The following is an 18937-nucleotide window of genomic DNA, read 5'->3' on the forward strand; positions in this document are numbered from 1 at the left end:
CAACTTTGGTAGGTTACTTAAGCAAAGCAGTTCTTAGTTGTTTGTTATTATTACTGGAACTGTGACCAAAAAAAATTCTACTCTAACATTTTTTTACTTTTAAGCCTTTTCTGTGAAACGGGTACATCAATGTATCTGAAAGTTACCTCAGTTTTTGGAAGCAAAAGTTAAGGTTATTTGTTTCCTTATTCAATAACGTACCTTATGTCACATAACCTGCTTTCTGGAATACCCCCATGAAACTTACCCTAAAAGATAAACCACATAGGGTAACTATGTGGCATTGCTTCAGAATGCAAAGACACACAACATAGTTAAAAGTGTCTGCGCTGATGGAGTATATTTTGGGCCTATGTTACAAGGGGATGCAGCATTAATGTAATTTTAATCTGCAACGTTTAAAAATATCAGAGGTGTAAAGTACTTGAGTAAATGTAATTAGTTACTGTACTTAAGTATCTTTTTAACTACTTTGTAGTTGTACTGAGTATCAAAGATATTGGCAACTTTTACTCTCTACTTGACTAAATTTTTGAGCAAGTAAATGTACTTTTTACTCCACTGCATTTGTGATGAGTAATGCAATTACAAATTACATTTTTCATGGCAGCTAACTTTTTCTGCAGCAGTTTGTTTCTGATATAAATAAGCGATATCGCCATCTAAGGGCACTGAAGGTACTATATCTTGTGTGTTTTGCCTTTACTCACCCAAAACTTGTCAACAAGGATGCTTTACGTGAATGTGAGTGCATTAGCAGGTAGTTGCTTATCGCAGATGTTTTATTTATTACAAACCCGATTCCAAAAAAGTTGGGACACTGTACAAATTGTGAATAAAAAAGGAATGCAATGATGTGGAAGTTTCAAATTTCAATATTTTATTCAGAATACAACCTAGATGACATATCAAATGTTGAAAGTGAGACATTTTGAAATGTCATGCCAAATATTGGCTCATTTTGGATTTCATGAGAGCTACACATTCCAAAAAAGTTGGGACAGGTAGCAATAAGAGGCCGGAAAAGTTAAATGTACATATAAGGAATAGCTGGAGGACCAATTTGCAACTTATTAGGTCAATTGGCAACATGATTGGGTATAAAAAGAGCCTCTCAGAGTGGCAGTGTCTCTCAGAAGTCAAGATGGGCAGAGGATCACCAATTCCCCCAATGCTGCGGCGAAAAATAGTGGAGCAATATCAGAAAGGAGTTTCTCAGAGAAAAATTGCAAAAAGTTTGAAGTTATCATCATCTACAGTGCATAATATCATCCAAAGATTCAGAGAATCTGGAACAATCTCTGTGCGTAAGGGTCAAGGCTGGAAAACCATACTGGATGCCCGTGATCTTCGGGCCCTTAGACGGCACTGCATCACATAAAGGAATGCTACTGTAATGGAAATCACAACATGGGCTCAGGAATACTTCCAGAAAACATTGTCGGTGAACACAATCCACCGTGCCGTTCGCCGTTGCTGGCTAAAACTCTATAGGTCAAAAAAGAAGCCATATCTAAACATGATCCAGAAGCGCAGGCGTTTTCTCTGGGCCAAGGCTCATTTAAAATGGACTGTGGCAAAGTGGAAAACTGTTCTGTGGTCAGATGAATCAAAATTTGAAGTTCTTTTTGGAAAACTGAGACGCCATGTCATCTGGACTAAAGAGGACAAGGACAACCCAAGTTGTTATCAGCGCTCGGTTCAGAAGCCTGCATCTCTGATGGTATGGGGTTGCATGAGTGCGTGTGGCATGGGCAGCTTACACATCTGGAAAGGCACCATCAATACTGAAAGGTATATCCAAGTTCTAGAACAACATATGCTTCCATCTCTTTCAGGGAAGACCTTGCATTTTCCAACATGACAATGCCAGACCACATACTGCATCAATTACAACATCATGGCTGCGTAAAAGAAGGATCCGGGTACTGAAATGGCCAGCCTGCAGTCCAGATCTTTCACCTATAGAAAACATTTGGCGCATCATAAAGAGGAAGATGCGACAAAGAAGACCTAAGACAGTTGAGCAACTAGAAGCCTGTATTAGACAAGAATGAGACAACATTCCTATTCCTAAACTTGAGCAACTTGTCTCCTCAGTCCCCAGACATTTGCAGACTGTTAAAAAAAGAAGAGGGGATGCCACACAGTGATAAACATGGCCTTGTCCCAACTTTTTTGAGATGTGTTGATGCCATGAAATTTAAAATCAACTCATTTTTCCTTTAAAATTATACATTTTCTCAGTTTAAACATTTGATATGTCATCTATGTTGTATTCTGAATAAAATATTGAAATTTGAAACTTCCACATCATTGCATTCCTTTTTTATTCACAATTTGCACAGTGTCCCAACTTTTTTGGAATCGGGTTTGTAGACGAGGAAATGACCGCAGCTGGTGATGAGGCTCAAACCAGCACATACAGTAGACTTTGACTATTTAATTTTACTTAATATTGTTTTATTTATCTGCTATATTGACAAGACCGTTTTGAAGGATATTGGTTTACTTACGGCTTTTCTGTGCACTTGAGCTTAACTGAGACTTGAGAGTTTATAGACGTTTAAAAGGTTGTTGTGTCAACATTGAGGTGTTCAGTTTTATTTTGATTTTAGAAAATAAACTTGATTTCTCATCTTACAAATCAATTGTTTCTTATTTTCACTGGCATGTCTCGCATCTCTGAGCCCACATTCAATACTTAAGTACTGTTAAAATCAGATACTTTAAGACTTTTACTCAAGTCTTATTGGAATTGGTTATGTAGTCATTTTCAATGTATGGTATCAGTACTTTTACTCAAGTATGGTTTTCAGGTACTCTTTACACCTCTGAAAAATATGTATTTAATACGTAAAGAAAAACATCACGTATTAAAGGCGCAAAAACACCACCACCTTTTCATAACTTTTTTGAACAAATTAATTTAACAAAAATATTACACTAGTAGATATTCCAGCTATTCTCTGCATCTTTGGGTATAAATAGCTTACATATTTTGAGATTTTTACACTCAAATTAAAACAAACTACCAAAAAATTAGCCTACTGTGGCACCTCATAGTAGTGTCTAATACATACTTGCACAGAAGCGAGATGATAAGAAAGTATCTCTAAACGTCAAAATGACAACGGTTAAAGCAAAGAATCCTATTGGCCGAGGAGAAGCCGATTCGTTTCTTGATTGGCCCATCACCCCCGCCGCTTTGACTGACTCCGTCCCTTCTGTTCATCAAGTTTGGTTGAGTTGTTTGAGAGTTCATGTCAGACTTAAAGAAGCGTGAAAAACTCGCGCCTTCACACATTATGAGCGGTGAGTTCACTTTATACTATCTGAGTGTGTTCATCAGCTTTAATCATCATGAAGGACAACTGTATTTGATGGATTTTAATGTGATATTTATGTTGTCAAACACCGACATCGATTCGCCCAAAACACTAAATCATGTTGTTCGTATACTGCTTAAGTGATCGTAAACAGCAATGGTCGTCTCATAATAGCTATCAGGAGCCATCTGAATGAGTTCGTCGTGAATTTGGGCGATTTTAATTTTTCTGCTGTGAGTGGCCGTAATCTTGAGCTTGTTTGCTAAGTTGTGGAAGTTAAGTTGATCATTACAGCGACCTACATTGAGTTATATAACACTAGCGATGATAAACAACGCTTATGAGATCACGAAAGTGAGAGTAGCGATTATGATGATAATGACGACGACGATGAAGATTATGATTAAAGTTGTTTCACTAAAGGAACATGGCCTCTGAACGCGTGTCAGTACTCTTCAGCTAACTCTTTCATCTGATGATCCGTGAACACACTAGATAAAGACACATTATGTTTTGAACAGTTTGCACTGAGTTTATGTTGACTGTGTGTCAGATCAACAGCAGAATCAAATGGCCGCGCTGGTGGAGAACGACACGAGCTTCATTCAGAAGAGAAACTCCAGCACGCCTCAAGTAAGTGCTCAAGTTTATTTCACAGCTTTCACTTTAGAGTTTGCTTTGTCTGAGTGTTTGACAAGCTCACTGTAATAAATGTGTCTGTCCTGTGTTTTATGCAGCTTCTGCTCTTTTGAGTTTGGAAAAATGAAGGCAGGTCTGATTTTGAAGTGACTTGTCTGCCACTTCCTGCTGTGAGCAGGTTCACGGTGAATTGTGGGAGGGAAATGGGTGGATCAGGAAGGAGAATCTACTTTTTTAACTGTCACTGAAAATAAAACAAAAGCAATGCTTCTGCTCTGTGATTGGAGGTGCGTTTCTCGAAAGCACTGTGAGCCAAGTTGGTTAAGGTTCTGCGATCTGATGCTTTTGAGAAACGTAGCCCAGAGCTGTTTTCATCGGTTACACACACTTGAGTGTTGACACTATATGAAAATATGTGAATGCAGATGTTTCTAGCAACTCACCAGAGTTTAATTTTCTGCACCATAATTCATAACGCAGTGCCAGTTCTCAGAATTGACAGGCGCTAACAGTGCTATATGGACGGAGTTGTCTTCTTTTAACGGTCAGTTTTCTCTTTCAGGTCAGCAACTGTCGTGGCAGAGCAACAACTTGAAGACAGTGTTGCTAAGAAAGGAGTTAGTCTGAATAGGGCTGGGCGATATGGGCATAAAATTATCACGAGCAATTTGCATATCGGTCGATATCGATAATTATCACAATAAATGTCAAATCTTTATTTCTTTCAAGTTTAAAGGCCAGTTTTTGCTCCTGAGTGAAAGTTGAAAAATTCAGATGGTTAAATGTGGTTTTATCATCAGCCTATTCTTTATCAGAACATGAAAAAACATGAATTAACATATTAAAACTGTTTTGCCTCTTAGAAATGCAAATTTGACCGTAGCTTGTGTCGAGTGACGGTAGCGATAGCTTGAGTTGGGATGCAGATGTAAATTTGTTTATCTCTAAAAATGGTAACAACCTCATTTTTATAGGGTAAAATTTAAATATTCTGACTGTTTGAGTTAGGATTAAAATTAACCATTGGTCTTTCATAGTATTTGGATCATGATAACCACAGGTAAAACCACGCATAGCACCTCACCCTAAAAAAAAACTACACCAAAATCTGTTTTAAAATACATTTATTTCATACTAAGTATACTTCAAATCCATTAACACATTTATTGACATATCACTTAAGAAAATTATAATTAGACTTTATTTTTTGAGTATTTCTTTATTGCACAATGCACTTTTTTTTAATATTATGCCTAAAAGTGTTTTAATATCACTATTAATAAGGATTGTATGATCTTTGTATAATATCAGTCTTTAAATGCAAGATATTTAAAGTGTACCTGAAGTATACTTGCAATAACTCCATTTTAGCACAATCAAGTTTATCTTTCGTTGGACCTCAGCACCAATCTGCACAATTAAATGGCATCAAGGACAAAATTAGTTGTTCCAATTTAGCAGACTTTAAGTATACCAAAAGTACAGTTGCAGGGTATTTTTTTTATTTAGCACATAAATATGTAAAAAATGTATTTCAAATACATTTTAGTATATATTTTTTTCACTAGGGACTACCATGGTAATAAGTAACTATATTGTTTTGTTTCTATTGTATTTGTAATGAAAAACAATAGCCTAAAGACAATTAGTATAATACAATTGCACTACTATAGTAAAACTACTATAGATTAATAACAAAAACACTGTAATTATATTCCATTACTACTTATACATTTTATATTACATTATACATTACACTTATACAAAATGCATTTAATGTCTACATTAATAATATAATAAAATTTGATATGAATATCTCTAGTTTCTGCCACAATCCTATGGTTTCAGTTAGTGTTACTACAGTAAATCATGGTAAAAGTTTGTGATTTGTGGATTGAAAAGCCTTCTGCGTCAGTATTAAGAATGTCAGTTTAAATCATGAGGCATTTGATTTGTCGTTTGTACGAGAGAGCTCTGAACTGATCTAGAACACTTCCCACTGGATCTCACAACGCTGTTTAGTGGTCATGTGATCGAGATGGTCAGCATTTATTTATTATTTATAGCTTATTGTTGGGAGATATGATGGTCCGTGGCTCTACCATTGGAGAAAGCGTAATGGCTAACTTGGATCACATGTGTCTTGGTAACCAATCACATTACAGCCTTGATGTCATTGAAATTCGTTCATAGTTGTGCAACAGTCAATCACTGTTTGCGGATACCATAGAAATTAATGAGAGGTGCCGTAAACTGCATCATACCTGTCGTGTAATTTTTTGTGATTTCTCTTATAAAACAGCATTTTTTTTTCCCGGTATACTAAAAATAGATCGATTCAAAATGAATGTTTAAGAGCGAACATACGCTGTCAATTAATTAAACCGTTTACCCACAAAAAGCAGTTTGTTCAGCGTAGTGAAGCCTCTTCTCCATGACATCCTTCCCTACCGCAGCGTTACGCTATATTTTTTTTTTTTTTTTTTTTTAATTTATTTATTTTTTGCTAACCTTGGCGGCGTTTCAGTGACCGTTCAGTGGCAGCGCTCATGTACCCACAGAGAACAGCTTCATCTCGGCCAGTCCTTTGGGAATTTGCTGCTGGCTCTTATGTAGATAGTGTTTAAACATGAGGTATAATTTGTTTTGCATATATGAAACGGGCAATCTTTGGTCTTATTAATCTATTGTTCCAGAGATATTGCTTTCCTCAGCGGACATTCAAACTGATTTTGTGATTATGAATATAAGGTTGAACTGAAGAATATCAGCTAGATGCAGGTATTACACTCACTCAGGTGATCTCTCTCTCTCTCTCTCATAATACTCGACGTATTACAATGAGTTTCAATGAAGCGACTCAACGTTCCTAACAGAGGCTTGGGCTCAACTGTTAAACTGTCAACTTGAGATTATAATCCATGGCGGAAGAAAGTAGTTCCTCATAAAAGAGGGTTTTAAAGACAATCCATTGTAGTTTCTTATTTATTTACACACTTGTGCCGTTGAACTGTTGTGTATCAGCTGTGCTGATATAGAGTGATATCGCACGGCTACTCGTGTGATATTGCTTATATATCATATTACCATATACCAGCACATCTAACAGCGATATAAACTATATAGTAAAATCTCTAACGATAGACACTTTATACTGTGGTCACGATATATACGGTCATACTGCCCAGCCCTACATACATGGTTGCCACGTTTTATTTGTAATTATTGAAGTTCTATCATAAATGCTTGATTTAACTGATGTTTTCGATAGATATCGCATATGAATGTATTGCCAAGTAAACTAAAATATCTCCAGAATGGCTCAAAAGCATGTTTACTTCCCCAGGACTCGCAGCAGCCTTCACCTTTAGCGCTGTTGGCAGCCACCTGCAGTCGGATTGATGAAAACGACGCTGTGGAACAGCAGTCACAGGCAAAGCCAGGCACAGGACTCCCAGATCAGCCTCCAGCAACTGTCACATGCCACCAACGGCTGGCACATCATCCCCGCAAGCTCTCAGGCTGTCACCAGCTCCAGTAATGTAACCTCTTCCTCGGAGGACAAGAGCAGACAGACGGGGTCTGTGGTGCAACCGCAGTATGTGATGGCGTCCTCGCAAAACCTACAAAGTCAACAGGTGCTAACTGCCCTCTCTGGTGTGATGCCAAATATCCAGTATCAGGTGATCCCACAGTTTCAGACTGTAGATGGACAGCAGCTCCAGTTTGCTCAGACAGCCCAGGATGTGTCAACCACAGCATCTGGGCAGTTTCAGCTTGTGTCCTCGCCCAACGGTAACCAGCAGCTCATCGCTGCCCCCGCCAACAGAGGTGCTGGTAACATCTTAACCGTCCCTGGCCTTTTTCAGCAAGCAATACCTTTGCAGAACATCAGTCTGGGCGGTACTGTGCTGCCCAGTCAGTCGCAGTTCCTTACCAACATGCCTGTGCCACTGAATGCTAACATCACCCTTCTCCCGGTGGGCTCTGGTACGCCTGTCGGATCTGGAAGTGACGCAAACGCTGGAGGAAATTTAGGAACTTCTCAACAGCTGCTCCAGTGCACGTCGTCTACAACTCCAGTGGAGTATTGCACTACTTCTACCACCAGCACACGGACGGCTACATCAGGCATCGTAACACTAACCCAGAGTAGCAAAGGAGAGACGGGAAAGCCCTTCCAGAACATGTCGTCTGATAACAGAGACGGACAGAAACCGTGTCAAGCGCAGATTCTCATTCAGCCGCAGCAGGTCCTGCAGACCGTTCAGCCCGGCTCAGTCTCGGCCGGTGGTCAGGTGTTCGCAACACAGACTTTGTCTCAGGATGGAGTGCAGAATGTTCAGATCCAGACCATCGCGAATGGAAGCCCCATCCTGATCCGTACCGTAGGTCCGAACGGCCAGGTCAGCTGGCAGACCCTTCAGTTGCAGAGCCCCGCTAACACCCAGATCACATTGGCACAGGCCGGGACACCAGGAACCATGCAGCTCTCTGGCCTTCAGACCATCAACCTGAACACGCTTGGCAACGCAGGGCTGCAGATGCATCAGCTGCAGGGTGTTCCCATCACCATCGCCAACACAACAGGTTAGTCTACTTCTGCTTCTGTTGATTTGATTTTATAATATTTCCACTCTGTTGATTTCAGGATACCAGACAGTGCTGAGTGTGGAGAAATGTCTCTTTTGTTATAACCAAAACGTACACGTCTCTTTGCACTTAGTTTTTCTCTGTGTGTGGCTGTGGAAAAAGTGCACAAGGCCCAAATGCAAGGCCAACTGTGTAGTGGTGCACTGAAATTCCAGCAACCGAAAATAGCCTATTCTACCAAAATGATGAGGAGAGGGGGGAGAAGGACACTATCGATTTATCAATTTTAATCTGTCTTCATTTTGATGAACCGATATCGAATCTAAAGTAGAGGTCGACCGATATGGGTTTTTCCTCTGGCCGATATTTCGAAATCAGGGAAGCTGATGGACGATATATGATGCCAATATTTTTGGCTGATTTTCATCTCATAAAATCTAACAGTTAAAGGATTAGTTTACCCCAAAATAAAAATTCTGTCGTTCTCACCCTCACCTTACTCACCCTCATGTCGTTCCACACCACTTTCATTTATCTTCGGAACACAAATGAAGATCTTTTTGATGACAGGATGCTGTCAGATTTCCTTCCATTGACTGCCTTTGTAACTTCCACTTTGACGCTTCAACAACTTCATAAAGAGATCGGAAAACAAATCCATATGAATCAAGCTGTCATAATCAGCGAACATAAGCAGAATCTCAACCGAACCTGAATGACGCACAAGAACAAACCTCTTCCGGAAGCTCAAACGTGCTGCGTAACACACTGAGAATAACCTCATTGGTTACACAGCACGTTTGAGCTTCTGGAAGAGGTTTGTTCTTGTGTGTTATTCAGGTTCGGTTGAGCTTCTGCTTATGTTCACTGATCAGTGTTTACATGCAAGTAAAAGCCTATTTATTTGAAATATTTTCATAACAAGTGATCGATTCTCTTCAGAAAATTTGGACTAAACTGCTTGATTCATATGGATTAGTTTTCCGATCTCTTTATGAAGTTTTTTTAAGCGTCAAATTGGAAGTTACAAAAGGCAGTCAATGAAAGGAAATCTGACAGCATTCTGTCATCAAAAAGATCTTCATTTTTCTTTGGAAGATGGACGAAAGTCTTGCGGGTGTGGAACAACATGAGGGTGAGTAATTAATGACTAATGGGGTGAACTAACCCTTTAAGTAATAAGAAGTGATACAGAAAATTGCTTAAATTAAACATTTATTGAACAACACAAGCCTCTCCAGTTAGTTAAAAAAAAAAATATTGTATACATTAAATATTTCATCTAATATTTCATTGTTTTCATCTGAATTGCACATGCTTCTACTTTCACATGCAAATGACTTGTTGCACTTATGATAAGCATGGTCGGCATCAATTCTAGTAGGCTACAACGTAATTACGCTTTCGATGCGGTCTGTTTTCCTCTGCCATCTTTAGCTTAAACTGCGTGTGTTTACGCACTCACGGAAAAAGAAGTATACTTTGAAAGGCTCGCACGCTCAACTGTACACGAGATGCAGCGGAACACAGAAAATGAAGTATACCCGGCCTTTATGCCGGTGGAATGGCAATCTGTTTGCCGCAAGAGGCAGCGCATAGCTGCTCGCAGATGCGCCTGCCTATTAATCGGCCTAATTTGCAGCACAATCAGCCAATGCCGATTAATTAAAAAAAACAAAAAAAGAAAACGCCAAAAATCAGCCCGAATAATCTGCCGGGCAATCAGTCGGTCGACCTCTAATCTAAAATCCCTAAATCAATCTTTTAGTCTGTTTTGGTTTCAGTTGACGTGGGAACAAAACTTCACTAATCATTATTTGTAGCGCACCTGCCATCCAATAATCACAATAAGCTATGTGCTTTGTTACTTTTGATATAAAACAAAGTCTGAGCTTTCAAACTCTCTTAATTTTAAAATTCAAACAATAAATGTGGCTTTGGCGCTCTTTAATGTGTGGTGATGGATCACTGTTAACCGATCATCTCTTCCTCTTTACTACTAGTTACAGCACCAAATAAACATGAATGAACATCAGAAGGAATGTTGAAAGATACAGAACAACTTAGTGAAATGTCTCATGTAATCGATCAATCAGTGATTCAACCGCGGAAAGGTGTCAATAAAACAGCTTGTAAACAATATCACGTAACGTCACATTTACCTCAGAAAAGCCATTCAATGTTCATAAACTCGATAGTTAGCCAAAATAACTCTATAGAGGAGCATTTAGCTAAATATATATATTTTGCATATTCATTATATTTTTACCGAACGCCTTTTTGTGTTGTTAAATGTTTATATTTCAACAAGAAATTGAAGAGGAAGCATAATTATCAACATTTCAATTATATATAAAATGTATCAGTTAATATAAATTTAAGACAGAATTTAAGTGTGCAATTTGAATATTTTGTGTTTTGGTTAATTAAACGTAATTGATTATTAGTTTATTTTTGGCTATATGAGATCTTTCGCCTTATTTACATAATATTGCCAGTGATCTCTCTGTTCATTCTGATGTGAATAGATAGTAGTGGTGCACTGATCAGGAAATCAATATTTTGAAAGGATCATAAATTGAACTCTTTCAGCTCAAGTCTTTTGTGCCTCGTGAATTTGTTCACTTAAAATATACCACACTAAAATTTCAGACAATTTATGTTTTCAAGGGTTCATTTAAAATTTGGAAAATGCTTGATTTTAACTGTTTTCAAGGTTTGAAATATTCTTGAATTTTGGGAATACATTCCATTAGCTCCCTTTTAAACAAAATTGTTGTGATTTCTTAGTCACTGAGTAAAACAAATGTGCTTGAAGCCTTTCTAATAACAGAACACATGGCTAGATGAAATATAGAATTTCACGCAAATAAAGAGAGTGCGTTTTGTTGGGAATTAATCCCAAGGCCTTGGCCATTTCTAGTGCACAGAACCAGTTACAGCTATGGAAACTTGAGATCAAATGTGGAATTGTGTGCAATCGATGTAAGGCATAATTTCTTGTAAGGCAAAAAAAAAAAAAAAACCATCATCATCAATGCAATCAGTGGGATCTCAGTACCCAGCTGGGGTCATCTACGTTTCTTCACTGTCAGCAGCAGCTGTTCGCTCACATTTGTCAGTTTGGTCAATTATCTCTAATTTTTCTGGCTAATGAATGTGTGTGTTTGTCATGTGTAGAAGTGTAATGTTTAGTGTTTGTTCTGCAGGTGATGTGAGTGGTGCGGGTGGAGACGGTCTGGAGGACAGCAGTGTGATGGATGAGAACGTGGAAAGCAGCCCAACACCAACCAGCAGACGCACGCGCAGGGAAGCCTGTACCTGCCCGTACTGCAAAGACGGAGAGGGACGGTATGCCTCACACTAATACAGCACTTTTTTAATTTCAAAGGCTTGTTCGCTTACACAAAGCTTCAACATCTACTCCAATAAAGGATACGTGCAGTGGACAGGTGTGCTGTTTAATCAGAAGCGAGAGTATTAGTGGCCATTCACACAGAACACATTTTTGCGGTTAAAAACAAGACTCAGATCAGTGGGCAGGGGACAAAACCTTGTTTAACATGTTACATGTAGGCTAGTTACTGTAGTAATAACTATAAATTATGCATAATTACATGCAACTAACCCTAAACCAAACTTACAGTAAGTGCATGCAGTTAAATATTATTACTCAGTTCTTAAATGTATTATTACACTGTAACAAGGACACCTTGAAATAAAGTTTAACCTTTTATTCCCCTACTGACTAAGGGTGGGAATCGCACGTTATATGGCGCTCATGATAACGATACAGCAATTCTGCAATAATCGATATATTGCTAGACAATCCTATAATGATACATCACGATATCTGCCTAACTATGAAAACAAAATGCCAGTGAAAAGGTTAAGTGCAGGTTTTCCCTCTTTATTAAAGCCCAAACTGGCACAAAAAGTTTTTTTAGTCTGTAAATTTAACATTTTAAGTAAATTAAAAATTTTATGCTTATACTTTTTAAAAGCTTTAAACTTTTCTTTGCGTGTAAACTGACACATTTAGCCTAAGTTTAAGGCTTGTTGTATATAAACCTGGTACATAAAAAAAAATTACCAACCTCTTTTATTTAAACATCTCAGTGTTTACCAGCTTCCTTAAAATAATCCTGGGAATAGTGTTGTCAAAGGTACCGTAGATAGGTAGAGTATTTTAAAATGGTAAAAATGTGACGATACCAGCATAGCCTAGCATTTTGAGCGCTGTTGAGCGGATTCTTAAACACCTCTGATTGGCCATTGTGTTCACGTGCTGAACATATGTCTGTGATTGGCTACAATGATCAGCGCTTCCAAAACATATTGTGAATAGACATCTTTGACGCTCTTAAGATTCACACGGGAGCATTTGAAAGCAGGCGTCTATCAGCCGATCCCTAATATATCCGCTGATAGATTTGATAATTTGCTCATCATTTGCGAATCGTTTTGCCAGAATGGGTCACTTATGGTTTTAAGTCTGTCTTCACCAAATGGACACAAGCAAAATCATGTCACATTGTAACTGAGAAGCTCTGAATATTTTGGAAATGATGTCTGGAAGTTGAATCTGGATTATTGAATTTTTAATAATGAAATTGTTTGTGAAATGCTTTCAGTTGAAATATTCACAGCTTAAATATTCAACCATGTTGAATTTCAGCCCCCAAAAATGATTCAACATGCTTTTTAGTTCCAAAGACATTTGTCATTTATTTACTTGCACATTTTTCTCTGTCACCTGGTTTCTTCCCACTGTCACCTTTTGCTTGCTCACTTTGGACTTGAAGGACTGACTAATAGTCAGAAAAGAGTAGTGATCTAACTTTACTGATGCTATCGGATTAAAACACAAAAATTTGAACAAAATTGAGCTGAATAATGACACTGTTGTCTTCTGTAGAGCTGCTTCACTGCTAAAATTAAGAATAATCATAATTCATAATTGATGAATTTTGCAACTGCAATTTTCCAGTTTCGAAGCTGCTTTGAAGCGATCTGTGTTGTATAAAGCTCTATATAAATAAATGAGACTTAACCGTACATTATTCCTTGTATGTAGCTTTAAACTGTTTCTAAACGTATTCTCTTCTCTGCTCTTATTACAGCAATGACCCCAATAAGAAGAAACAGCACATCTGTCATATTCCTGGATGTGGCAAGGTATATGGGAAAACGTCTCATCTCCGGGCACACTTACGCTGGCACACAGGAGAGAGACCCTTCGTTTGCTCCTGGTCCTTCTGCGGGAAACGTTTCACACGCTCTGATGAGCTGCAGAGACACAAGAGGACACACACGGGTGAGTTTAGCATCATGTCATCAAGAGGATTTCAGAGCTCCCAAAAGTTTGAAGTTTGTGGAAGGCTGGACAATATGACGTTATATAGCGATATACAATGTATATCGTGTCAATTAACTCTTTCCCCGACAATGTTTACTAAAAAAGTGCCATCCAGCGCCAGCATTTTTTGATCATGTTTAGAAAACTTTCATGGCCCCTAGAATATTTTGTTGTATCAATATATAAACCTCTTTCTAGTTTACACGGATCTTTCTTGTTTTTGGATCCGGAGATGCTGTGCTATTTCAGAAGATCTGTAACAGCGCCCCCTACAGTATGAATATTGCTGGAAAAACTTGTCAATGGCGGGGGAAGTGTTGTCATACAGTACCAGTCAAAAGTTTGGAAACAAGACTATTTTTAATGTTTTTAAAGAAGTCTCTTATGCTCATCAAGACTGCATTTATTTAATCAAAAATAAAGAAAAATGACAACATAATATTGTCAAAACAATGTAATATTGTGAAATATTATTACAATTTAAAATAATGGTTTTCTATTTTAATGTACTTTAAAATATAACTTATTCCTGTGATCAAAGCTGAATTTTCAGCATCATTACTTAGTACAGACTACAGTCTTCAGTGTCACATGATCCTTCACAAATCATTCTAATATGTTGATTTATTATCAATGTTGAAAACAGTTGTGCTGCTTAATATTTTTTATAACCTGTGATACTTTTTTCAGGATTCTTTGATGAATAAAAAGTTAAAAAAACAACAGCATTTATTTAAAATAGAGATCTTTTGTAACAATATACACTACTGTTCAAAAGTTTGGGGTTAGTAATCTTTTTTCGTTGCTATTTGAGCTGCGTGTGCTGTTATTGAACACCCATAAACTGAAGGGATTTGTTAGCAGGTTATTTAAAGGGGACCTGTAATACCCCTTTTACAAGATGTAATATAAGTCTCTGGTGTCTCCAGAATGTGTCTGTGACGTTTCAGCTCAAAATACCCCACAGATCATTTATTATAGCTCGTCAAATTTGCCCCTATTTGGGTGTGAGCAAAACCGCCATTTTGGTGTGTGTCCCTTTAAATGCAAATGAGCTGCTGCTCCCAGCCCCCTTTCCAGAAGAGGGCGGAGCTTTAACAGCTCACGCTTCGGTCGCTCAACAACAACAAAGCTGGAGAATCTCACGCAACCAAAATGAGGATTGTCAGTAACGGTGTTCAGCCTTACATTGTTCAAACCGGAGTCGACACTGATGGAGAGACTCAGGAAGAAGTTACAACTTTTAGACGTTTCTCAATGGTTAGTGGATAAATTTATGTAGTTGCTGTGGAGTTGATTCAACTCATCCACTAGCATGTGCCGTCATGTTAATCTTTTGCGCAAATCCAGCGTTGAATTGATCCTCGTTTGTGAAGCAGTCCGGCGTAAAATGACGGCATGTCAACAACACTCTCTTCTCTAAAGCAGCCCAACATGGCCTTGCTCCCTTTGTTGCAGGGTTTATGTAAATTTTGGGGTTTGTGATGTCACCAACCCGGGAAGAAGTTTGTTGTAGTCCTTAAACAGAATTCTGTACAAGAAAAGATCTCTTTGCATTGAGCGTCGTAACTTTGCAGATGTTGTTTATGCTCAAACAGCAACATTACACACTAACTAAAGTTAAAGTCAAATCATAATCAAGGACCCCTTTAACGCATCATATATGAGATTATTCAGATATTTATACAAAATAAACCTATTACAACTTGTATCTGCACAAATATGACATGTATCGGCTGATACCTATATGGTGACCAATATATCGTGCATCCCTACAAGGAACTTTTGAGTTCTGAAACTTACAATATGTTTTAATAGCACAATGACCTCTGTCAAAAGATAGGAGAGAGAATAAAAAAGATTAAGACTCAATCCTTGCATAAACAAGGTTTTAAAGTGGTGCTTATTTTGAACAAGATGACTCAAAACTTGCCCCTTGTCTGTTTACAGGTGAAAAGAAGTTCTCATGCCCAGAGTGTCCCAAACGGTTCATGCGTAGTGACCACTTGTCCAAGCACATCAAGACCCATATGAATAAGAAAGGATCTGCTGGTGCAGTGAGCAGCACGGACAACACCATCACCACTGCAACCTCTGCTGACAGCTGTGCTGCAGGTGACGTGACGGCTGACCAGCAGACTCTAGTTACCATGGGCACGCTGTCATCCGAAGGGTTTACGCGGTTAGAGCCCAGTGGCATCAGTGTCATGCAAGTCACAGATCTGCACTCCATCAATCTGAATAGCAATGGCTATTAATGCACTTTGAGTGTAGTGAGCGTTTTGAGAGATCTGACTGGGAAGAATGAATGCACTGCAGTTTGTAGGCATTAAAATGGCGGCTCGGGCACGGAGCCTCCAGTGAGCAACAGCCATGAAAAGTGGTTTCACAGGGGATAGAAAGAGGTGTGATGGTGCACCTTAAAGGTGCTTGTTTACCTCGTCCTCTTTGAGACTCCAGCCTTTTTTTGCATCCCTTCCATGTATATTCTGTATCCAAGTTGTTTCAGCTTTCTTTTCCCCTCTTTTACCAATTCCCTGAACTGAAATTGTGGTGTGGTTCACATAAGCATCACTCTGTGGTCCAGTTGACGTCATGAAGTGAGGATATATTGGGTTACAACAGAACACAACAAACAGAAAGATTAAAAAAAACTGTGTGAAAGTGATATCATAGTCATCTTTTTAATCTTTAATACTTTACTCATAAGCCATCATGCTTCTTTGTATTAATCACCGTAAATAAGATGAAACAAAAAGATTTGATGCTTTTTGTACATAAGTTATATTTTTTCTAAATATGGAAAACTGCATATTCTGAAATTACCTTTTGTTTTGTGAATGTATGAATTATGCAGTCTTAAATGTCAGCATTTTTATATTATGTAGATGTTCCATAACGTTTCTTTTTTTTTTTTTTTTTGTATTGCTTTAGTTCCTTGTCTTGATATACAAAACACATTTAAGTTACAGTAAAAACATGCAGTTGAGTTGCTTAATGCTAATTGTCCCAGTTTTCTTGGTCACTGTGGTCTTAAACAGTAATGCTTTGTTTATAGGGAAAATGTTAACCGGTTAAAAGACAAATGGCCTTAAACCCTTAATTTAGAGAGGGCTTTTTTTATGAGTTGGAGTTCAAACCAAAGCTCTTCACTTTCCATTACATGTTAACTCAGGTGAATGTTACTCTTTTGGTGTTAAGCATTCATAATTATTAAATTAAGATGAACTTCAGAAAGACTCCTAGCAGTTTTTTTATGCTTGCTTATCCCTACTTTGACACTATTTAAAGTGACAACTCGTGTTTCGGTAAACTTGGTGCAGTTTTCTTGTCTGTGCACTTAAAATTGTATCTCCTTTTCCACTTAAAGGGGACCTATTATGCCTACTTTTTACAAGATATAAAAAAGGCTCTGATGCCCCCAGAGTGTGTATGTGAGGTCCCTTTAAATGCAACTGAGCTGCTGCTCCCAGCCCCCTTTCAAGAAGAGGGCGGAGCTTCTAGAGCTCATGCTCCAGCATACTGACAACAACAAAACAGGGCAATCTCACACACTAAAAATGGCAGAAACTGTCAGTAGCGGTGTTCAATACAAACCGGAATCGGATAGTAATGCCTACAGAGCCAGAGAATATATGCTGCATGGAGATAGAACAGGTATAGTTTAGTTTAATTACGGTTATAACTTGTTGTCATCTTGCTTTTATCCACTATTAGTACAAGCCTGTTGTAGCGGACCCCGTCCAAGTGATGGCCAAAACTTTACTGATGAGTTTTATGAAGTTTATTGTACATCACACAAAAGATCGAGCATCTGTTTTCACTCCGGAAAATAACCATAAGAGCCGAATTAAACAGTGTAAGAAGTGCGCATTAAAATTGTATCCACAAACTCTCTCCTTTGCATTATCATCAACATACACAGCGAATTAAACAAAAACTTACAGTAGACAAATATATACAGACCTTATGCCTTTTCGGGGGGTGCTTAATAAACTTTATATCCATAAAACAACTCAGATGAACTGTAATACAGTGCGTGCTCTGCCTTTCATTACTGCTGTGACTAGTATCGCTCCGGAGACTATAAGCTGAATCACAAACAGTTGGCAATGATCCATCCTTGAGTAACAACTTTTAGCAAAACCTGTTTTGTATTGTCTCTTTGTACAAAGCAGTCGGGTGTAAAATGATGTGTGCAGACATAAACGAATATGGGGTGCTTTCCCTTCAAAAATGAAACTAATCCACTGTGTCTTCAGCGGCTCTGATATCGGGAGTACATGAATACTGTTATGTTCACTCTTACCTAATACGACAGAGTCTGTCAGCAGTCGTGGGCGGGGCCTAGGCATTTTGTGACGTCACAAAAGTTGGAATCTGTAAATGGCTTGTTCTGAGATACTGCTTATGATTTATGGGGATTAAATAAAAAGGATTTGGTGGATTTTTACCATTATAGGGTGGTTGTGTACACACCCTATAAACCCTACAAACACCATGTAAAAGTGAATTTTACATAATAGGTCCCCTTTTAAAGATCCTTCAATTTGAGACAAGAACAAAACATTTTGCAAACCACTACATATATCTTTTATCTTTCACACCATTAAAGGGATAGTTCACCCCAAAAATGAAAATTTTGTCATTCCTCACCCTTAAATTGTTCAAAACTGTATGACTTTCTTTCTTCTGTTGAACACAAAAGAAGATATTTTAAAGAATGTCGGTAACCAGGCAGTTGTCGATAGCCATTGACTGTCCTCTAAACGGTGTGCAAATTAAAGGCCATGAAAATTAAAAAGTGAATGCAGTGAGGATGATGGTAATAAGAACTCCATAAACATACTGGAACATAATCAAACAGATATAATCAAACCACACACATACTGAGTAATGCTTATTTATGTGCATGGATAATCGTGCTGTGAAATAATGAATGACTGAACTGTAAGTGTTTGCTACTTAGAGCTGCGGTGTTCACACCTGTTCCTGGAGGTCTAGCTTCCTAAAGTTC

The 18937-nt window shown here is 38.2% G+C and overlaps 1 protein-coding gene and 1 long non-coding RNA gene across 36 annotated transcripts in view; both read left to right on the forward strand.

Moving 5' to 3' along the window:
- LOC127522783 (uncharacterized) overlaps positions 1-712 on the forward strand; it is a 44191-nt gene extending 43479 nt beyond the window's left edge. For all 35 annotated transcript variants that reach the window (XR_007932711.1, XR_007932719.1, XR_007932690.1 and 32 more), the window contains one exon: positions 1-712. This exon is cut by the window's left edge and continues 1149 nt beyond it. This is a non-coding gene — a long non-coding RNA (uncharacterized LOC127522783).
- A 2481-nt stretch (positions 713-3193) lies between these two features.
- On the forward strand, positions 3194-17157 carry sp1 (sp1 transcription factor). Its single transcript, XM_051912628.1, is given in 7 exon segments — positions 3194-3315; positions 3883-3962; positions 7315-7401; positions 7403-8558; positions 11771-11912; positions 13685-13878; positions 15871-17157. Coding segments are annotated over 7 exon segments (2019 nt in total). The 5' UTR covers positions 3194-3263; the 3' UTR covers positions 16179-17157.
- Positions 17158-18937: the final 1780 nt, after the last annotated feature.

The sequence above is a fragment of the Ctenopharyngodon idella genome, chromosome 11 (genome assembly GCF_019924925.1).
Source record: "Ctenopharyngodon idella isolate HZGC_01 chromosome 11, HZGC01, whole genome shotgun sequence".
NCBI lineage: Eukaryota > Metazoa > Chordata > Actinopteri > Cypriniformes > Xenocyprididae > Ctenopharyngodon > Ctenopharyngodon idella.